This window comes from Mesoplodon bidens (genome assembly GCF_964165515.1).
Source record: "Mesoplodon bidens genome assembly, chromosome: 2".
NCBI classification, from domain to species: Eukaryota; Metazoa; Chordata; class Mammalia; order Artiodactyla; family Ziphiidae; genus Mesoplodon; species Mesoplodon bidens.
In genome coordinates this window covers 32490759-32515421 of record NC_138177.1, presented here as the reverse complement: position 1 = coordinate 32515421, position 24663 = coordinate 32490759, and the positions used below count along the sequence as shown (strand labels likewise).

Genomic DNA, 24663 nt, shown 5'->3' with positions numbered 1-24663 from the left:
TAAATGAGGCTCAGCCGGCCCATCTCAGTTTTAGGTTTGTTTGGTTGGTTTTTGGTTTTTTTAGTGCAAGGAAGAAAAATACCACAAAAACCATATTAAACAAAGCAACCTCTGTAGGGGATCAGAGGGGATAAAATGAAAATCAATTCCCTTAATTTACTTGTTAATTAGAATTGCTGCTGGCAAGTCTGTGGTGAAGCAAAGTAGGTTGATAGTTACTGGTATGAAGATAAACCGGCTCACTTCTTTTGGAAAGTAATTTGGCAACATGCATAAATAATCTTAAAATATTTTCATAAGTTTGACTCAGTATTTCTCTTTCTTAAAAATTCTAAGAAAATAATACTAAATAGGGACAAAGTTTTATTTATAAAGATGTTCATAAAAAGTATTCAGTAAAATAGAAAAGTCCTTAAGATATAAATAAATACATTAAAAAATCCTTTACATAGAAGTCCTGGTCCACGGTGGAAAAATGGAAGGGAAAAAAAAAAAAATGAAGAGTTGCTATATCTAAGTATATATGGGTAATGGAATTATGGGTGATTTAGTCTCTTTTTTTATCCTTTTAAATATTCCCTGTATTTCCTTAAGGAGTAATATTTCTTTAAAAATTAAAAATAAAAACAACTAAAATGAATCTTGATTGAGGATGAAAAAATGGAAATTAGCTATGTAGAAGGGATGACAATTAGAAAAGGCAGGATTTTGAGATAAGTTTTCAGCAGTTAGCTATAACTTGTCCTTTTATAGAGTTGTGTGAAATTAAAAAGTGCTAATTATGGAAGGGCAAGTTGGTGGATATATAAAGAAGCAGAGAAAATATCTTAACACTCAAATTATCTCTATAAGAATCCTTGAGGTCTTCCCTTACAGTCTTCCAGTCCACTGACTGTTCCAAAAAAGGCAACAATAATCCTAATAATCCTTTAAGATCTTTCATTTAAAATCAACTAATGGAAACCTGACAATTTACTATTTTTTAACATCCAGCTTTACATGAAATTTTCCTTTCATTCATTTAGAGAAAAATATACAATAAATAAATTATTATGGTGTTCAGCCAGACTATATGGGTTCAAATGATGGCTCTCCTACCTCTGATATGGAAAAGTACCTAGTGCATGGAAAGCATATATAACTGTTTGCTTTTATTCTAATGAACCAAATGAAGTGTGTCTTCAATAAAAGTTTCAAGATCATTTATTCATTTTCTCACCCATTTGACTAAACTTGAGGAAAACCAAAACGCTCTGACAGGTTAGTTTAAAACACCTTTTGACATCTGACAATGTCAAAAACCATAAAATTCTTTTTGATGTAGGCACTCTTAGCCATGAGTGCAACTATATCCATTAATTTTCTAACATATATTACCAAGAGCCTACTAATAATGTTATATATAAATGCAGAATTATAAACTCTCTTTCTTAAATTTTTTTTATATTTTGGCCACGCAGCACTTGTGGGATCTTAGTTCCCCAACCAGGGATTGAACCCCGGCCAGGGCAGTGAAAGCGCCAAGTCCTAACCACTGGATTGCCAGGGAATCCCTATAAACTCTCTTAAGTCATATACATTTTAGAGTTGCATACAAGTGTGGCTCTTACATAGCTAGATCTTCTGTTTCACTGCCTATTAGAGCACTACACAAAAGAGGCCTGCTTATTTATAAGTGAATCAATTTTTTCAGACTATAAGTTTATCACTTATTGAAGGAAAGTTTAACAAATGCTTTTGATGTTTGAAAACTACATTCAATATTAAGTATTATTCACTCCACATTTAAAGGTAAAATAATGTATGATTATATACATTAGCAGTTGAATAAAGAGACTAGGAAGTAAGTTTCATATGCAAAGAATTTTAGCCAAATAGGAAAAGGTGTAAATATAATAAATATGTAGATTAACTGTAAAAGGTAAGAATTAATTAATTAGAAAGAATAGTTCTTTGTTTCATTTAGAGTGAGGTAATCAGTTGACAAACCTCAATATCTATGGTTTTACCCATATGCTGGAAACTTTCCTGATATTTGGGTGAATCAGTTTGAAATTAACAATCACTCCTCCTTATGAGATACTTAGCAATGATAAAAGCACAATGTTCTATTACTGTGAGTGCCATGTACAAGGTATATATAATGTCTTATATCAGGGGTCAGTAAATGTTTTTCTGAAAGGGCCAAATAGTAAATATTTTAGGTTTTGTAGGACAATAAAATCTCCGTCACAACTACTTAACTCTGCCATTGCAGTATGAAATATGGAGTCAGCCAGAGGTTGATTTATAAATGAATGGGTGCAACTATGTTTCTATAAAAGTTTATTTACAATAGTAAGCAGTAGACTTTGTCAACTCCTATCTTATACTATAGTTACCTATATGTGGTCCATCTATCCCCTATTAGTCTATATGCTCTTAGAGAACTGAAAATCTGTTTTACTTATAAATCTCACTATCATGCATAGAATTTAGTATAGTCCCTGTATAGTTTTTACATAGGAAAAACCTGATAAATACTTAAGGAACAAATGCATAAATGATTCCATTAGTCAAAAAAATCAGGTATACATCATATGATTAGCTTAGTAGCAGACAAATTAAAACCTGCCTGTCACTAAAAAAGCCTTCATAAAGTAAGATTCATCGACAATCAGATGACAAATATTAGAGAAAAACTAGTAGTAGTGGTCTAGGATGATACCTGAGTTGGTAGAATGTGTTGTCCCCATGTACAGTCCCTGTAGCTACTTCTACCCATGTTAATATTCTTGTCCTAATCTCAACGCTTATACCTAACGATTTTACTCCAATTAGATTTAATCCATATAAAAGAATATTTTATTTTTAATATACTGCATCCCAAAGTTATTGTGTATTTCTCTCAATGATACTATGTTAAACACTGAACATTTCCTTTCCTTTCATTTTAATAACTTCTCAAGTATCCCAAGGTATCCTCTGAGACTAAAGCATCTAAATACATGGCTAAATATTTATGTCAATTCATCTTTTAAAATAAATCAATCCCTCTAATTCTTCAATCTATTTCATTGTTCCTAAAATCTCTCCCTCAAATCCTAGAAATTAGATAATCTGCCCCCTTGCTTGCTTCCCACAATTCAATAAATTATTCTTTGGACTTAAAAGCATCCAGGAGTATCTGTAGAACCACAATTCATGTCACATAAAACACAATCAATAAATATTTATTGCCCTAAGTTGTTGATATGGAATGCAAACATATCTGGTTAATTCAGACTGCAATAATTTGAATTTTGCAATGACTCATCTTGCAAACCCTTTTAATGAGTACCATAAATTAAATAGTCATAAATTCTCACAAAAATCTTAAATGTTGGGCTTCCCTGGTGGCGCAGTGGTTGAGAGTCCGCCTGCCGATGCAGGGGACACGGGTTCGTGCCCCGGTCCAGGAAGATCCCACATGCCGCGGAGCGGCTGGGCCTGTGAACCATGGCCGCTGAGCCTGCGCGTCCGGAGCCTGTGCTCCACAACGGGAGAGGCCACGACAGTGAGAGGCCCGCGTACCGCAAAAAAAAAAAAAAAAATCTTAAATGTTTAAGGCAACAAACTTCAAATAACTCAGTAGAATGCAGTTATATTCAACTGATGCATGTACTTTTGAAACTAAGGAAAGGTTTCATCTTAGGACATTTAGAAGACAATCCTGTGTTAGCCTAATTTGAGTTCCTTTAATTTTTCTATAAACATATTATTTCACTGAAAGAAAACTGAATTATATATTAATAGGGTTTTAGGTAAAACATCACTAATTCAGACTGTTCTCTCTGATTCCCTGAGTACTATTTTTTAGACTATATACAAACATATATAGGACTTTATAAAGCACTGTAGCCAGAAATGTCAAAACCTTTTCCATGATAATGCTTCAGAAAAACCCATCCTATTATGACTTCAACATTGCAAATCCATTACAAAGAACGTTCAGAACACAAAGTGCACAGCTATGACACGTTTACTTTTCAAAAGCAGTTATATGAATATAGTAGTGTGTTTTTGACAATTCTTCATCAAGGTTATAGTTTTTAAATACATAACTAATACAGTTGAATTCAGTCTATATAGCTCTCAATAAATTCAGCAGATGTTTTCAAACTGTTACGCTTTTAAAAGGAGAGATAAATTTTCATTACCCTCTATGGATAAGAAATTGCTTTAAGAAATATCAACACAATTAGCAGTGCTGAGAATACATCTTATTAAAAATTTCCATGACCTCAAAATCCCACCTTCAACATACAGTCAACCTTAAGGTAATCTTTCCCACTTTAAAAATTAAAAGATAAAATTTTATATGGAATTTTCCTGTATTAACTAAGTCTTCATTTTGCTACTCAAGGAAGAAGGGTCAGGTCACTCAACCACCAGCCATCCATAAATACATTATTCATGAACTTTATCACAGGCAAAACTATTGCTGCACAAGACATATGGTCAGTAGTATCTCTATCTGGTTATGTGATCTTGTGAGGGTCACTTAAAAATCTTATCTCAGATTTCTATATGTGAAATTAGATAGGGCGTACTCACAGAAGCTTTTAGAATACATCTAATTCATAATGATGAGGGCATTTTACATGTTCAAAAGCATTTTAAGCTTTTTCAAATTTTAACGTGCAGCGTTTTCTAATAATTTCTTAACACACTTGATAGGAGAGGCAGGTACTTGTCTCCATTTTCCTCACTGCATATGGAATCATTTGAATATATCTCATATTAACATTCCAAAACTAAGACATTATGGGTAATCTCACCAAGGAATGTTACTTCAAATTCTAATAAGTTTTCTATTAAAAAAAAAGATGTGTACCTTTAACTATGGCAAAGTAATTAAACACTCTACAATGACTGCAAATTGAGCATGCAGGGATTTTTTACTAAGTTTGTAACATTGGTAAAATCATTATAACAGATACACACATACCTACATGCACACACCTTTATCTTGTCCCACAAATAAATGCTACCACAGGATGTCCTGGACTTCAAAATCTATAAAAGTCAATCAAGGTATAGTCCTCTAATAAATTTTAATAGTTTGTTCAATAATAAGTGTTAAATCATATTTAGAAACTGAGAAAGTAGGGCTGTAAGTGAAGCTGATGACTGAAATAACAGAAGCCATTACAAGACCCATTTAATAATAAAACACTCTAAATAGGAATCTTTAAAATGTACCTTTCCATGTTTACCTCCAAGTAAATACACCTAAAAATCCAGTAAAGTTTTAAGACCTTGGACATGTAATAAGTGTTTAAGAAAAAACTGTGTTGGGGCAATAGAAGCAGAAGTGTGATAAATCTAATTTTGGGGGGTGTCAAGTTTTTCCTCAAATTCTGTTTGAAGAGAGCAAAAAGTTAAATGCATATTTATTTGTAATTTTTATTACATTTTAAAATCTAACTTATGGCAAAAACATTTCACAAAAACCTAGATATACATTATACAGAAGTTGTTTTCTTGCAAATAAGAAACTATGCTTTATTTTGAAATTGGTAACTTAAAGCGATTCTAAAGACAGAACTTTGAACCATCTTTTCCTTGCCAAAATAATAAATTTAAGAAAAATACAAATATAATTTAACTTGTTAAAATATTGAAACAAGGATTTTCAGGATTTTTTTTTTTTTTGCGGTACGCGGGCCTCTCACTGTTGTGGCCTCTCCCATTGTGGAGCACAGGCTCCGGATGCGCAGGCTCAGCGGCCATGGCCCACGGGCCCAGCCGCTCCGCGGCATGCGGGATCCTCCCGGACCGGGGCACGAACCCGTGTCCCCTGAATCGGCAGAAGGACTCCCAACCACTGCGCCACCAGGGAAGCCCTTTCAGGATTTTTTTAACCTGCTTCTTCACAAATTATATTTTAACCTTAGCAAAATCTATCATTTATAATATCAATTTTACCAATTTACTATTTTAATTATAAAACTCCTGGAAGAGTAAATAGAATAATAACTGTGAAGAGGCTATTTATTATTATAAAATGTACAATCTAATACCTATTTTAAACTTCAAACTCTATTATAAACATAAGTAAATGTTTTAAAACTGTATTTTACACAGAGTAAATACACGAACACTTGCTTGTGTCAGGCATAACCTCAGACAAATGCACTGGTCATCTCTTGCTACAGTCTGCACTGAATTCAAAGATACATTTTGAATTTTAAAGAACAGGCTATATAACTTTGTACTTGATTTGTTGTGTGTGGGCCATCCACCTAAAATAATGCCAACACTTTGAATTTATAAAGTATATCTGGGCACTTTTCAGTGAACTCAGTAAGTTAATGACCCTTAAGACATGCTCTCTGCACACATAATAAACAATAATTTATGGAAAGGTGACATTTCAAAGTGAAAGACCCTCATTGTACTGAGACCTGAAATAATTTTTCCATAGTGCCTTGCCAGTCCCAGCTTGACTGTGTAGGGACAAGAAAACTCCCGTGCCCAAACTGGAGGAGGAGCTGATGATGAAAGTGTGATATCTACTCAAGAATGAGGAAGGTGATCTTTTCCCCCTCCCCACTTTTCCTTTGATTATAAAAATGTAACCCACTAAGAAAACATAAAATTAAGTAGAAAACAGTAAAATTGAAGTCAAATTTCTAAAGTTAAAGATAAATGATTTCTCTTGCATAAAGGAGCATTTGGGGAAATTTTAGAATTTAAGCAAATATTTCCATTCAATAAATTCTACCATTATGCACTATGTTTCTTGATATTTATCACCAACATATTTTAAAAATTTACAATCTCCAAAACTAATCTGGTGGTCCCATTTACTATAGTGAAGATACTGATATCACATATGCCTTTCTGCTATCAGACATAACAGATTCCTGCTGAATTTATTACTCTGATTTTCTTCACCTTCATAGGGAATCATATATAAAAATAGAATAAAAGTTACCATTAAAAAGTTATAGATATGATCTTTGGGGACGGGGGACTGAAAGCAGAATCTTGCCTATCTGTGAAATGCAGTTAACACACCAGCGGGACCCTATTTCCCTAATGCAAGGTCATCCTTCTGTTATTTAAAGATGTGAAAAATGCTAAAAGGTGCCATCAAGGGTGCATTAAAAAAATGGTGCAGTAGAAAAGTGGTAGGTGATTGAGATCCCTTTCAGATTCAGCAAATAACACTTCAAACTGATTGTGCTGAAGCAAAATTACGTCAAGGACATCTAATATCATAAGCAGAAGGGCATCAAACTTCTCTAAAAATTTTACGTGAAATAACAAATGTTACACAAGTCAGAAACTACATAAACTGTCTTCAAAAGAATATAGTATTGAGACAAAATTGGATAATGTTCCTTGTAGAATCAACAAAACTTTTGTGAAACATCAAAATATTTTTTAAACAGTCAGCATTCTTTTTAACAAAACAATTTTCCCATTATAACATAAGTAAACACTCACTGTAAAAAACTTTTAAACAGATTAGTAAAGAAGAAAAACCTAATCACATCACTTTTAACATTTTAAAAGACAATAATTTACACTATTAAATAAAGTTAAAATATTTTAAATTATAGAGCAAAACTAGCCCTGGATAAAACTTTCATACATAAGAAACACTGAAAAGGGGATTTATATTTTTTTCTTTTCAAGTCATTTTGTTTTCCTCAGTGTCTATATATTTGGTTGATGATTATGTAACTTTCTACATATCCTTCTAATCTTAAAGTTTTACTCAGGGAAAAGAGTAACTTTTGGAACCTATACATCAGAATAGAGCATCAACTCAGTAACATAATCTCCTGTGCATTGTGATGGTCCTACCTGGACACAAATGATGCTACGCTCAGCATGCTATACAAGCAAATTCCCCACATCTTAATCTTCTTTGTTTATTGCATATTTATAACTTTTTCACATCTAATGATTAGCTTCCAGGGTAGGGAGAGACAGAGGAAAGTCATTTAATTTAAGGCAGCAACATCATTTCTAATCTTCATTATAGAAGATACATGTAGAGCGAATCTATTTATTAATCTTTGTTTCTTCGAGGTAACATGTACATGACAAAATACCTTAAATTCCATTTTAGTAAATGAGGAAAACTAAAATGTGAAGATAAATGGCAAGATATTCCTGAACAATGATTTCCTTCTATTGCCAACCTGATGAAAGAAAAATATTTAAGCATATTTAATACAATAAAGTAAGGAGGTAGGTTAATCTCAGAATCATTCCTGTCTCATCCCATCATCTGCTTGCTGGTGTCCTTAATCTCAAATGATGTCTTCATGAATAACTATTCCTGGAAAATGAGCTTTCAGAGATTATGGAAGTTTTCTACATTTAAAAATATCTGAGTTTAGGCCAAAATCTGAGTTTAGACAGATTTGGGAAAAAACGCTGTTTTAGAAAACTCTAATTGTTATAAAACACAATTTTCTTAAATTGCAATTAGTGATCTTTAAGTTGTGATGGCAATAAATCTGGCATCCACAAAGATGATAAAACAGGAGCTATCACATTCCAAATACTTTCTATGTGTCAGGAGCCATGCTGAACACAGAGATTACTTTATCTCATTTAGTCCTCAAATCCAGCCTAGTAGGAAGGTACAAGTCTCTGGATCTTCCTGATGAGAAAACTGGAGACGTGGAACATTCAGTATTTTTCCTAGGGCTAAACAGCTTATGAGGGCCAGGGTTTCAGTGCAGGTTTCACAAACTAGTAGCTTATAAAGCCTTCCAACACTATGTAACTTTAGAAACAACGCCACAGATAATAGAACCTTTAGTAATAGACTACATCATTATTGTTTGGTTGTCATTTATAACCAAATTAGATAATTACCATAGAATACAATATAATAAGAATAATGGTTAAGCTTTCTAGTTTTAAAACATATTCATCTAAAAGACAGAATAATTTCAAAATAAGTATTCTTATCTAAACACATATTAAAATATGTCAAAAGCAAGTTAAGTGGCTTGCCCTTGAGTTGCACATGAAACATTAGAATAAATGAAGAATCTAAACCGAGAACTTGCCTTCTAGAGGCTCTCCTTTCAGCCTAAAACACAGATTTCCTTCTCCACTCTTACCCTTCAAAAAACATTTTTTTCAATAAGAAATTTATAGAGACTTGAAAAAGATATTCAATGAAAACTTAACAAAAATGAACAAAAGTAATGTCAAGGGAATGTCATGCCCCAGGGTTTCAGTTTGATTGAAGACTAAACTGGTAAGTGTGGGCTTACCAGATTGCTACTTTAATAAAAGAGATTTTTAAGATCAAGGAAAAAGATATCACAAGGAAAGACCTGAAGCAAAAGATTTAATTAAGTGAGAAAAAAAGAAAACTCAAACAAGTTCTGTCGGGGAAAGGTATAGACAGAGGTACAAAGGTCTGGAGGCTTTGGGGGGAAAAGGCAGCATATCATAATGGTTAATTGAGTGTGAATGAACCTCTACCACCGATTAATTGAGTGACTGACCTTGGATAAATCACTTTTCTTTGGTTTCCCCATCTTTAGGATGGGGATAAAAACAGTACCTATCTCCATGGGTTGTAGTGAGGATTAAATGTTTTCATATATGTAAAACTTCACGCAGTGCCTGGCATATAATTATTGTTATTAACTACCATGAGGAAAAGCCAGAAGAGGAAAATGCAATAAACACAGCCTCAGGTTTTCTGCACAGAGGATCTATGGAGTCTTTTCTAATTATACTTACACACCAAACTAAAGGATCAAAATCTGATTCCCAAATAATACATATAATGTTGAAAGTTCTATTTATGCCACCTGAAAAGTCAGCAGCATTATGTTTCCTTGAAGTTTGTTTTCCTTAAACGGGTCTGAACTCAAAAGGCACATTTCAACTTATCCAAGATGTCAATGGCAAACGGGATGAGAATTAATGTAAACAACCCAAACCACAAAAATGTGAAACAAATTTTGATTCCCCAACAGTAAACTCTTATTCTAAGTGTTTTATTAAACTGAAGCAAAGTCTGATTTTGAATATGTAGAATACCGTTTTCTTTATTTTAAACCTTCCTTACATGTTTAAAAATATACATGGGTTCAGAACAACCTCAATAAAACGATGACTTTTCTTTTACTAAAAGACCTCTGAAGTCAAACCACCAGTGTGCAAACATGGTTGGCTTCCAATTTGAAGAGTCATAGGCACATTTCACTAAATGCATTTCATAAAATAAAGAAATAAAAAATGCTGAGAAGAAAAATACTCAGTAGTTTGATATAAATTTTAAAATATCTGTCAGGCAGGAAACTTATGGTAAAAAAAGTAAGATTTAGATGTTTTAGCACTTACACCTGCTTCACTACTAATCTCCCAAATGGTGTTTTGCTACATCTAAACCCCTGATAATTTACTACACAATTCCATGTGGCACACTAAAAAATAAGTTAATTTGATCTCTGAATATGAAAACAGATCATTACAAAAGAAAATACTGACAGTTCTTACCTGTATTTGATAATTAAGTATATTTTATTCTCAGCATCACTAAGAATGCAGCTTGGTCTAATAGAAATATCTAAATAACAACTACACAAAAGTATTTTTCTCTTAAAAGAAGTTTTTGTATATTTTTGTCCAGTGTTGATGACTTAAGCAACACTGATCTATATAGTGTGCTAAGAAGACATTAGGCACAGATCACATAATGTAATTTACATTTTCTTTGTTGTAAAAAATATAGTATGTGCAAATGCATTATCACACAAATAATTAGCAGACACAACAATAAGCTTTGTAAATCTAACACAAAAAGGTTAATATTTTACTCTTTAAAAAAAAAAAAGGATACAAGTAGCTTTAAGAGCAATACCTCACTTCTGAGTGAGTACTCTGCATCTGCATTAGAATTATCTGTGAATTATCTTAAAGAAAAACAAAGCTTAACTATAGCCCCCGCAAAAAACAAAAAGACACCACTTTGGGCACATGAAATAATTCAAAAGAAAACAAATAAAAATGTTTCCCAAAGCCATTAAAAATACTTAACACAATATCTCAAACAACCTATAGAATGCTATTTTGGAAGGAATAAATCATTCAACATTATGACTTTTATATAGTAGATTCTTTCATTAGCTAAGACACTTCTGGATTAAGGTACCAAAGGATGCAGATCAAGAAAAATGGAGAAAAAAAAATAGGCTGTTAGGAAGGAGGAGGGAGCATAATTTTACCTAGAAGAAACAAAAATACTGTTTCTTTTTGTTCACAGCAGAAATTTTGTGCTACGGATATTATAAAAACACAAGCAAAATGGTTGTGTGGCAGGTAATAAAATACAATGCTTACTATGCATCCTCCATGGAGAGACCGTTTAGGGATTGTAGATAAGTGAGCTTAAACAAGTACACTTTGATGCAAAAAAATTATACTTTACCACATATATAATATGTAGCATTTTTTTGTAAAGGGCAATTTATGTAAGTAATTTCCACAAACACAAAGAGAGTGAGAGAGACAGAGACAGAGAGAGTCCAGTCAGAGAGAGAGACAGACGCCAGGGGCTTTGCTCATGCTCTGTGGAAGATCTGAGGTACTTTTCCATCCTCAGTGCTTGATTTTGCCTACTATTGCACATTCATACTCACACACTACAATTATCTCACAAGATTACCCTCTATACATCCTTTTCTTCAGGTTTTTTTTTTCCATGAAAAAAAACCCTTTAGTCCCTTCCTCTCATAGTCAACTATTCAAGTAAATATTTCTCTAGTGGCAAATTTCCAGATGAAGCAAGAAGACAATTCCAAACTACTGTCAGATTACATTTGATTTACTGTGTGGTCTTCTTCAAATAGAGCAGGAATTAGCCCGTTTCCTAGGTTGGGGGTCTCGTGCTTCCTGATCCTTCACACACATACAAGACGTGCACATTGTCTCGGACAGTCTTCGGAGGCCTAGCCGGAAAACACTGTTGGAGAGGCTGTATATTACACAGTTACAAAAACTATTACTTATAGCAAGCCAGGTTGTTAGGAAGGACAGTGTTGGATTGTCCAAGACCCGGGAGCTTTCTAGAAGAAAGTATATGATATACGGGAGCCAGAGCATGTAAAACACACTGGTTATCCGAAACAAAACCATGGCGTAGCGACGGTCAGGGCTATGCCCAGTCTCTCCAGAGGCAGCGACTTCATGGCTAGGGAATCGGGCCCTCCGGTCATTTATCTCTTTGGTGTGCTGCCGGCAAATTGTGAAAATGTGGAAGTAAGTGAAGCAGACAACAAAGGCAGCAGGAGCATAAAGTAAACAAACAATAAAGCCAGTAAAATAGACACTGGTGAGCCAAGAGGTGGCACACCATTCAAAAATGTCACCGTGGTAACCGGGTTTCCCCCAGCCAAAAAAGGAAGGCAAGAAAATTAGGCAAGAGTAGATCCAGATTAAAACAATGCAAATTCTCAGGCGACAAGGGGTGACCAGTTGATTGTAGGAAAGAGGCTTGGTAATTGCAAGATAGCGGTCCACACTTATGCAAGCAAGACATGCCATAGAAACACTTTTTAGAACTGAGATGATATATCCAAAAACCTGGCAAGTCAGTGACTCGTGGATACCTGTGGAGTAGTGGAGAAGTGAGAGAGTAGGAACCAAGCAGCTAACTCCAACGAAAAGATCAGCATATGCCATTGTCTGAATGAAATAGCTGGTCGTATAATGGTGTAAGAGTGGAGCACAGTGAAAGACAAAGATGACCGTTAAATTCCCAGCAATGATTAGAAATGTCAGCAAGACAATAACAACTGTCTCGAAGATGCAGACATCCACCGCACTGTAGTGGCCAAATCCAAGTGGGCAAGAGTGACGTTCGGACACATTCAAAATGCCACTGCTCATGTTCAGGATCCTCCATTCAGTCCACCTGGATTCATTCATGGCTTGGAATTAAAAGAACCTGCAGCTCTGGCTACAGCAAGCAGGTGCCCTGCCTAGCATCTGCTAAACTCTGCCCATGAGTGTCTCAGAATCAGCTTCAGTAGACAGTGGCAGCACTTCTGTCACAGCTGAGCATCCCAGGGAGTACTCAAGTCTCTTCATCAGCCTCAGTGCAGCAGTAACACACCTCAGCTTTGGGAGGGGGGAGGAAGGGGTATAAGCTAGAAAGGAGGTGAAAAAAAGGTCACCAATTAGCTTCCCTCCGGTGCTTTCAAACAACTTTTTGCAGACACAAAAAGGCACTTCTAGAGAAAACGGACTTTGTAATAATATCTTGCACTATGAAAAATTAAATCTGTAAAAGAAAAAAAAAGCAATTGCCAAAGGAAGAAAAGCTCTTGTGGGCCGTTTGTTCTCCTCAGAAAGGTAGTTTCTTAGGGATCAACTCGAAAGAGTGAGAAAAAAACCTTAAATAGGCTCAGGCTTTCTGTTTCATCTGTCAGGAGAAATGGATTCATATTTTAGAATTTAAATAATTAAGATCTCAGATTTGGTTGGAAAGCTAAGAAAAAGTTCATTGTGGCAAAGTGTGTCTTTGGCTCAGTTCAAGATTTGATGCTGGTGGGTCAACTTTATGATCCATTTCTCTCTCTTTTCTCTCAAAAGCTAAGAATCCCCTTCTCCAACAAGATTAATTCTAAAAGACTCGTCTCTACTGGGGCACAAAGGAGCAGAACAGCGGTAATGGACTCCAGATTGCCTTGTAACTCTCATAAGAGAAAAAAAGCATACTTCCAGTAGAGAAGATAATATACAATGGGTCAACACTGACAAAATATGAAAAACTTCTGAAGTTTTAATTCTGCATGCATTTTTTTAAGCATTCAGATGAAAAGAGTTTTAGTCCATTACAGTTACTGGTGCTACCACCAGCATCATAATTTATACTCCTTCCTTTTCAAAAGGAAAATAAAATCATTTTTGCTATTAATTTCAGCATCAATAACTGAAAACAACCTTCATTATCTGATACACCACCTTCCTTATAATGGAGCATGATCATAAAATATACAGCTCAAAGTTATTTCTCACCTTTGCAACCACACCTATATCTCACAAATATATGTAAATATATATGAAATTTAGACAATAGAAACTTTCCTATATGCTCTGAGCTTCTGACTAGAAATGCTGCCATTATTTATTACTTAGGTATTTCTAGTAGGCTTTCTAATCTATATTGCTATATCTTTTCTGTTTTCATTAAATGATTAACACATTAAATCATTACTTCAACTAAACCTTTTCAAAGTGGAAAATTACCTTGTTTGTTATATTTGCAGTTATATAGCAGCCATATGTTAAGAAAATGCCTCTTCTAGTTCTGTGTTCTATTTTGAGCAAGTGCTCAATTAATACAGGGGCCATTGGATAGGTTATAAGATGTTCTTGTTTTAAAATACTTCTAAAGCATCAAGATGAGTTTAAATCCTAGAGTTTGAAATGCTGAAAGACTGGCAGGATAGAATCCATCCAAAATGCTTCCAAGGTCATTCTGATATGAGGTTAACATTTGTCAAAAGTCTTTTTTAAAGTACAGGCATTTCAGAGAGTCTCTTGTCAGTCTTTGCTGTCATACCTTTTGTAGAAAGAACATGCATTAGAAATAGAAACATTTCCTTCAGGAACAATGCAGGAGCTTAACAGAAAGCATTCTTCTTAAAGTTATTTTCTTGTGCACCACCAAGTCATTCAGGGAAGTCCTTCTTCTTTTATAATAATAGCCACAGGATATTCCTCCTTGCACATTCCTAGTTTCACTTATCACAAAATAGTTCTTGTTACAGGAATAAAACAATGCTTCTCACCTACATTCACTCTTATCAGCTGCTAGGCTGGGCTGCTTGATTCAGAAGTCCGATTTACTGTGATGCAGTTACCGAGATGCTGTCGGTGTATTCTTCACAGTCTCTCAGTATCACTGCCTCCACCTGAGCCGAAGCCCTGCTCCTCCTCCTCATCCTGAGCTGATGCAGAAGAACTCACCATCAGAAAGGTGACTCGGTCCTCCTGCCCCAATCAACAGCACAGCCAATGGCTACTGCAGCTGAAACTGTCACTAGGTAACAGTTGCCAGGCACATGCAGGCTTATAGACTTACTCGGCAAGCTCCGATCAAGAATGACAAAAGAACACAATGGAACTGACCAATCCTTATAACATATTAATGACATGTATGAATTTCTAGAGGTATTTTCCTTATAGCATGTGTAAAGATTATTTCCTATGAGCAAGACAGAAAAAAAAGAAAAAAAACCCCTGAGATACACCTTTAAACCCTGTAGAGAAACTACCACAAGGTACTATGACACTAAAAAGTCAGCAGTAATCTAATGCTCATTGGCAGAAAAAACCTATTAATTATTAAAAATCGTCTAAGTCTTCATGAACTCAAGTGATAGAGCTACTATTTTTACTCTTTAAAATATATTATATTTTGATTAATAGAAGTTATTTCATAATCTCTCCAATCCCTGCCACACCCACACTAAATTGCTGAATCTGATGTATTTAACTGTACAAACAAAGCATTGGAACTAATACCTCTATACTAAAATCTACTTGCTGGAATATTTAAGGTCAAATATGACCTCAGAAGAGAAGACATTAGAAATAAATAGAATGACTGCTTAGTCCACTTTTTATCCTAATAGAAAAAGAGTCAAAGAGTCAAAGAACTTTGTCATACAGTGCTTGAGCTACTCATACCCAAGTCAGAAGAAAGTAATTAAGCTCATTTATATAATGGAGGTTAAAAATATTTCCATTCGGGGCTTCCCTGGTGGCACAGTGGTTGAGAGTCCGCCTGCTGATGCAGGGGACACGATTCGTGCCCTGGTCTGGGAAGATCCCACATGCCGCGGAGTGGCTGGACCCGTGAGCCATGGCCGCTGAGCCTGCGCGTCCGGAGCCTGTGCTCCGCAACAGGAGAGGCCACAACAGTGAGAGGCCCGCGTACCGCAAAAAAAAAGAAAGAAAAAAAAATATTTCCATTTATTTTGACTTACTATAGACAAACACCCAGTATTTTAAAAATATTTCTTATGGGGTCAGCAATTTTCTTAAAAGTGATTTGGAATTACCTTACACATTATTTCAGAATTGAATCAGGAAATTTGGGATGAAAATGGATAACCAACACTTAGAGCACATTCTATGTGCCAAGCATTATGTTATATACTTTACATTTTTGTCTCAATAAAAATATTAAATCTCTATGAAGTAGATACCCATCATTATTATTTTCCAAAGGAGGAAAGTGGGTACCTAGAGAAGGTAAGTATAACTTGCCCACTATTACAGAGCCATGAAACTAGGAATGAAACAGATCAAAACTGTCATTCTTAACACCATTTTGATGAACCCCTCCCTCATTCCCTCTCTTTTCCACTAGAGCAGCTAGTCAGGAAATGTCTAAGAAGAATTATTTTGGATTTCAAAAAATGATTTCTAAATAATAGAAGATCTATTCTTTCCCCCATGTTGAACTGCCTTTCAGGAAGATCATATTACTGTTAAAATCTTCAGGGGGTTAGGTGGAATATAGAATGGAAGCACATTGCTCATTACCAGAAAAGTGTATGAAATAAGTTAGAATAACAATCTTAGAATGAGTATCATATTGAGATTTGAAAGTAAATATTTAAATTTAATATAAAAATGCTAGAAAGTCCTATTTTACAGGAAAGCATTTTGACTTTTAGGGTTACATAAAAGCATGGAAATCAAACAAGATTCTATTTAACTAAAACTCTCTTTCACAATAATAATAAATATTCAAAATAAAAATTAAAGGTGATAAATATTCATGAATGTAGACAGTTAAATACGAAGCTTTACTATAAAACCACTGAAAAATAAAATGCTATTAATAATTAAAGCTACCTCATCACCAAAATTCAAAAAAAAATCCTTCTCAAAGTATAGACTGTGCATTATTTTTCAAGTTTTGAATCATTTTTTAAATCAGAGAAATGGCAAAAAATATCATTTAGGGAAATTCAAATACTAGATCACTTTTTTTTTTTTTTGGCTACATTGGGTCTTTGTTGCTGCACGCGGGCTTTCTCTGGTTGCAGCGAGTGGGGGCTACTCTTCCTTGCGGTGCACAGGCTTCTCATTGTGGTGGCTTCTCTTGTTGCGGAGCACGGGCTCTAGGCACGTGGGCTTCAGTAGTTGTGGCATGCAGACTCAATAGTTGTGGCTCGCGGGCTCTAGAGCGCAGGCTCAGTAGTTGTGGCGCACAGGTTTAGTTGCTCCGCGGCATGTGGGATCTTCCCGGACCAGGGCTCGAACCCATGTCCACTGCATTGGCAGGCAGATTCTTAACCACGGCGCCACCAAGGAAGTCCCTAGATCACTTTAGTTTGACACATTTATTTCCAACAAATAATCACTGGTAGGGATTTGAGTCTAAGAATACTGTAAATAATCCCTAGTTGTATATGCTGCCAAAGGTATATGATAATATGAGAGGGAGAGTTTAAGAAGCAATAGCTTTGACCCACCAAGCTTCCTTCTTTTCTTCTACCAACTTCAAAAAAACAGTTTCAGGAGTTCAAACAAGATAATTTTCTTCTTTTCTGAGACTGACTGTTTTTACTAGCCCCTCACTTTTCTTCCTTTCCATCCTTTTTTCTGATCTGATTATAATAGAAACTAATTTATAATGTGAAGCTCCAATAACAAGAGCATTAATATCATATTTACACAGCTCATTACATAAAGCAATCTTTGTTTTTATACTATTCATAATTCTATTCATTTTAGGGGTCATTAGGTGTTTTATTATTGTCATTCTTATTAGTCATTATCAACCACCCCCCTTCTCCTTTCAACTGATGAACACTAGCTGTGAAATATCTAAGAGGAACCATTATTTGGAATTACTTCAGAATTACTTCTAATAGCTAAAACTGTATAACTTATTGAGATGATACATCACAGATGTTTAATTTTTCATTTATACCTTAAATATGTTTTATATGTCCTTTTATATGTATCAATATTTCATTATTAGACATCTAAGCAACTCAAGCAACTACTCAATAGGATCTAAACAGCAAAGCAAGAGAGGATCATTAGCCACCGACGGTAAACAGGATAAACAGTAGGCAGTGATTATCAAGGAGAAATGAGCAACCAATATTGTAAAAAACAAATATAGGGTAAAGTAAAAGGTTTTTTTAAGGTACAAAAAGGTGTATGGATTCAGAATTTATTTCTTCAACTATTCCTCCCATCTGTTAACTTTTCTCCACTGCCACTACCCTAAACAAACTAGCACCATCTTGTGTGTGAACCACTATAGTGGCTTCCAATCTGGTCTTCCTGAGTGGTCTGTGGCCTCTCTTCAATCCATTATGTGCAAAACAGGCAGAATAACCTTTCCAAAATGCAAATGAGATGATATCACTCCCATTTAAAATACTTCAGTGGTTTTATACTGCCCTTAGGATAAAATACTAACAGGTCCTATAAAATCTGGTCTCCATATATCTATTCAATCTAACTTCTCTTCTACATTGTTTAGGATTAGCTAAACTGGCTCTACCTCCCTCCACTCCACCCTTCCCCCATCCCACACATATCTGCTATGCTCCTTACTGCCTCAGGGTATTTGAACTTGCTGCTTAATATGCCATCACATTTCTTTTAGTTAATTCAGATACAGTCTTCAGGCTTCAGTGCAAATACCACTTCCTCAGAGGAAGCGTCCTTGAATTCCCAGATTAGACCAGATTCCACACATACCATAGTTTATAGTATATTTTCGTTCAGTTTTGTCTTCCTGACTGGATTGCAAGCTCCATGAGGGGAAGAACATCTGTTTTGTTCCTCATTATATCTCCAGTGCCTACACTACAGTGTTGGGCAAAGAATAGGAGTTGAACAAATAAGTGTTTAGTATAAGGTTAATATAAAGCATATCAAATAGCTTGACGAGTCTATAAAAAGACAGAAAAACACGAATAACCAGTTTTGTGAAGGTCAAACATGCAAAGTTCCTTGCAATCCCTTGTATGAAATACAAGATTCACGGGCCTCCCTGGTGGCGCAGTGGTTGAGAGTCCGCCTGCCGATGCAGGGGATACGGGTTCGTGCCCCGGTCTGGGAGGATCCCATATGCCGCGGAGCGGCTGGGCCCGTGAGCCATGGCCGCTGGGCCTGCGCATCCGGAGCCTGTGCTCCGCAACAGGAGAGGCCACAAGAGTGAGAGGCCCGCATACCGCAAAAAGAAAAAAAAAAAAAAAAAAGAAATACAAGATTCACAAGAAGGTTATAAAATATATGACCAGATTGCAGGGGGAAAATAATTAACCTCTTAATATATTCAAAGTAAGCATAATGTTATTCATCTATACCTCTACCTAAACCCAATTCAATATGAATATTTGACTACTGATTTGTAAAATCATATCTAGCAAGAGATAATGATTATTTACCTATCATTTTAAGAATGTCAAATGCTGCAAAATGCAGTGTCAATGTATTTTAAATGTACTATCAAATGTAGTATTAAAGCAACTTGGTCTAAGTGCTAAGGAAAAAATAAACTCTCTAAAGTGGGACATGTTAGAATCCACTGATTTCGTGACCCCTCAAGAGCAGAAAACAAGTTTGTAAGTTAAATTCATTTTATTATGAGGCAAGTTATTAACAATTAAAAATATTTAACAAATGTTAAGATAATGGCACTACAGAAGAAAACTTCCTCAGCCTGAAAAAGATACTATATGGGAAAGCCTACAGCTAACATGATATTTAATGGTGAAAGAGTAAATGCTTTCCCTTTAAAACTGGAAACAAGGCAAAGATGTCTGCTTGCACCACTTCTATGCACAATGTTCTGGAGGTCCCAACCAGTATATAAGCAAGATAAAAAAATAGTTAAGCAATACAAGAAAAGGAAGACATGATTGTATACATAAGAAATATGCCCCCCCAAAATCTACCCAAAATCCCATTAGAACTAATGAGTAAATTTTGTCATAATACTAGGTCAATATACAAAAATCACTGCATTTCTATATACTTGCAATAGACAATAGTAAATGAAATTTTTAAACAATAAACTATTTACAACAGCCTCAAAACACAGAAAATATGAATAAATTTAACAAAAGACATATAAGACCTCTATCTTAAAAACTATAAAATGTCATTGAGAAAAAGTAAAAGGTCCTAATGGAGAGATACGTCATCTTTATGGATTAGAAGACTCAATATTGTTACGAATATTTGTTTTTCTCAAATTGATCTACAGATTTATTGCTATTCCAATTAAAATCCAAGTAGGCTTTTGGTAGAACTAAGAAGTTGATTCTAAAATTTACATATAAACACAAAGGACCTAAGATAGCTAAAACAACCTTGGGAAAGGATTAGAAAAAAGTTGGAGGACTGGTACAACCTGATTTCAAGACTTACTATAAAGCCACAATAATCAAGATTGGCATAAGGACAGGCAAACAGATGACTTAAAAGAATAGAGGGTCCAAAAATAAACCCATAATTGCCAAATGAATTTCAACAGACTCTAAAACAAGTCAAGGTGAAAAGAAAATTTTTTCATTAAAGGGTACTAGAAAATTTTGAATATCTGGAGGAAGATAAACTTAGACCCCTTTCTCATACCATACACAAAAAGTTATTTGAAATGATCACAGATCTAAACACAAAAAATAAATTATACTTAAAATTAAAATTCTGCTTTTCAAAAGATGTAATTAAGAAAATCAGTAAGCAAGTCAAAAGACTGAGAGAAAATACTAGTAAAACATATATCCTACAAAGAACTTGTATCCAAAATACATAACTGACTCCTACAACTTGTTAATACAAATACAAATAACTCAATCAAAATGGAAAAATACAGACATAGACACTTCACAAAGGAAGATATACAGATGGTCATTCAAGAAAACGAAAAAGTGCTCAGCGTCAATAGTCATCAAGAAAAGACCAAGTAAAATCACAATGAGATACCACTATATACCCATCTGAATGGATACAATTAAGCCACTGATAAACACTAAATGTTGGTAAGGATGTAGAACAACTGAAACTCTTATAAATTGCTAGTGGTAATGAAAAATGGCCCAACTTGGAAATTTTTGAAATAGTTTGGGAGTTGCTTATAACATTAAACAAATCTGCCCTATGACCCATCAATCCCATCCAATAGAAACAGAAACATATATCTGTAAAAGACTTGTATAAAAATGTACATAGCAGCTTCATTTTTAATAGCCCAAACCTAGAAACAACCCATACATCCATCAACAGGGGAATGGATAAACGGGAATGTGATATGTCCATACAATGAAGTTCTGGAACAGGCAAAACTAATTTTTGATGAAAGAAATCAGAACATACTTGTTTCAGGAGTGTGTGTCTGTGTGTGTGTGTGTGTCTGTGTGTGCGTCTGTGTGTGCGTGTGTTTACCGGCAAGAGGTATAAGGAAACTTTCAGGGACAATGGAAAGATTTTCTATCTTAATAGCTGTGGGTTATATGCATGCATATGTGTTGAACTCACCAAAATATTCACACTTAAGATCTGTGCATTTCACCCATATGTAAGTGATAGCTGAAGAGAATGATAAAGATGATTGCATTTGCTTTTTTCAAGTGCCCCCATTTCAGTGCAACACCATCAAATTAGAGACCTAAATTACTTGAGCATTTTAAGGCATTGCCAGGAAATCATAAATATTGATGTTGAAAAAGAAAAATATCAGAATCCTCAGAAGCAAAGTCCCACCAAGAATAAGGGCTACTGAAATGTCTAAAAGAACAGATACTGCTGGACAGAATAAGTACATTTAGCCCATGTCTACTTTCACAGTCTCTCAATCATTATACCTGACTCATGGCTCACTGTTTGTACTCACAAACACAACAGCCCAGATGCAAGTGAGACACTGAGTGAGAAAAGACTTCTTATTAAATGCCAGTTATACAATACTCTGAGACTGCCTTAGCTAGCTGGGACCTAAGACAACTGTCTGAGAAAGCAAAACCTTTGAGAGAATCCATTATTTTTAGTCAATCACAAAGGAAGATGGACAAAGAAAATACTAATTTATGGGGATGTTTAACTCTTAGTGGGGGGAACTCTCAAATATAAAATATATACTTAAAATCAAATTAATTGGTCAAAAATAGTATGCAGAACAATAAAACCATGTACTGTATGATCTTTCCTTCCATTTTCCCCAAGTTATGTTATTACCTTTAAAAAACATTTATTTAGTTTGAAGACTAGGAAAGACTGTGACTTAGAGAAGAAAATGTAGGCTTTAGAATGAGCCAGATTTGGGTTGGCACTGGCTGTAGCACTTATTAACTGTGAGGCCTTGGGTACGTCATTCTCTCCACATGTCTCAGTTTCCATCTGTAAAATTGAGATAATAATACTTAACTTTTAAAGTTGGTTATGAAGTGATTAAAAATAAACCAGAAAAAGCGTATAGCAGTTGTTCACTCAAAGCTCACGGATAATGAAGTTAAACATATTCTTTACTATCAACAGGCTTTTTGTTTAGTCATTTTTCCTTAAGAAACCACATCCACAGTAACCTGTTGAGATTAGGAAATTTAAAACAATACTTTCACTTTTCTCTTGAGTTGCCAAATCCCTCAACATTCCTTTTAAAAAGTACATTCTTAAAAGAAACACATTATCTGAACCTGACCACACATCTTAGGAAATTTATGTGATTAGCAACACAGTAATATAAGAATTACCAAACCTTGGTCCATAAAAATCTCAGTTACATGGATCCTGCAATTCCCAGATAATTGAAGGTTTCTCTTTTTTAATTTTTTAAATTTTGCTTTACTTTATCCAATTTTACATTTAAATCTTTATAAGATGTATCATCCACTCCTCTGCCTTCTTAAATTGAGAATTCTGAACATAATTTAATGTTTGCCTGGTAGGCTGGGATCATCATTGTTAATGTCAGTTAGAATACTCTCTTATAACACAATCATACCTTGGATTCAATATATATGTATATTGAATCAAGAGAGACTTTAATTTCTACAAGTAACTAGGTACCTAGATAAGAATATATAGCTCCCTATATTTTCTGACTCTATTTGCATAGAAAAGAATACATAGCTCCCTATATTTTTGACTCTATATAAATATAGCAGTACTCTTCGTTCCTCTTCTAATTTGCTATCTTTAATTTTCTAGAGGATTAAAAATCAGAAACTAAGCTTATAAGAAGTTTTTATCCAAGAGTAAACAGAAGTACTGCTCTATGAGTAAAGTGTCTGAACTGTCAGTTATTTCTAGGTAGGTGAGGTGGTAACTATTTTAGTAAGGCAATAGACATAATAAATACACCTAAAAATAACACAGGAAAAAAGGAAATTCCAAGCTTTCTTACATCTTTCATGTAAGAGCTATCAATCATTCATGTTCTTTTCTTACTTTATACAAGAGCAAATCTGGAAATTAAATTGTTTAAGAGGATTTTTATATCAATGAAATCCCATCAAGTATTAATATTATCTCACAGAATGGGTTCAATATAGTTACCTCCCTTTAATTTTTGTACAATAAAAACATAGAGGGAAAAGTTAAACCTTAAAACTTTTCCTGGCAAAGTCTGTTAAAATTATATGAAAACAGAACAGCACAAGTACATTTTAAATAATGGGTTCACATTATAGGAAAGAAATGTTGATTCAAATTCATTTTTAATTGAAAGAGATTTTTCCCTTATAAAAGAAAATTGCTATTTTTTAAGATATCTTATTGTTATGGCAACTGAAGTGCTAAAAATAATAAAGAAATATCAAAGTTGTTATAGCAACTGGAATTTTAAAAAGCCATGAAGTGTAAAATAATCAAACCTTTACTTGGCTTGAAATGCAACATCTATGACTCAGTTTTCGAAAGAAAATTTGAAGTACTCATGCTCTTGTCTTTACAAGTTGTCTCTGGAGTCCAAATTAAAAAACAATAAATGCATGTTGAATTAAACTCAACTATTCAGAGTTGGCACAAAATCTGGATTTTCTGATTTTCTAACTTGCTTCTTACCTCCAGTCTTCACTGCTCTGATCTAGAAAACACTAAAAGTGAGAAAAAAATTTATTCACTGCCAAAGTGCTTTGCCCAGATTCATCCAATTAGAGTTCAATTATTTAAAAATTTATTGAAGTCCTACTGCATGCTAGGTATTGTGCAAGGTTCTGGGACTTTTTTTTTCCACAGAGTTCACAGTCTAGTAGAGAAGAACTAAAACAGGTCACTATCACTGAAATGTAAAGTGCAATGAAGGAATATAATGAGATTATCAAGGGAAAATTCATAAAGGTCCTTCCTATAAGCAGTGGTAAGATCTTTGAAGGATTTAAACCATGAGGTAACATAAATTTATTGTTTTCTCAGAGATGCCCAGATTAAGAAATTAAAACTTCAGATATACGTGCTTTACATTAGAAAATCAAGATAAGTCTTCACTTTCAGTTTCATTTGTTCCTTTCTACTAACTAGCGACCAAGATTCAGGTAACAAATGTAGTAACATATGGTGCTAACATAGCACATCTCTCCAGCATTTATGTACTGAAGAGAACTGGCTGGGAATAGCCTCCGTGATACCCCTGTTTTATTTGTATCCATCTGCTTTTCAGCA

General features: G+C 34.5%; 2 protein-coding genes across 4 annotated transcripts in view; both read right to left on the bottom strand.

The window, feature by feature from the left end:
* RABGAP1L (RAB GTPase activating protein 1 like) overlaps positions 1–24663 on the bottom strand; it is a 700878-nt gene that overhangs the window by 450413 nt on the left and 225802 nt on the right. The gene's annotated exons all lie outside the window — the stretch shown is intronic.
* On the bottom strand, positions 11699–13074 carry GPR52 (G protein-coupled receptor 52). The gene has a single exon (XM_081224273.1). The coding sequence runs from the start codon at positions 12940–12942 to the stop codon at positions 11857–11859; it is 1086 nt and encodes a 361-aa protein (XP_081080399.1). The 5' UTR covers positions 12943–13074; the 3' UTR covers positions 11699–11856.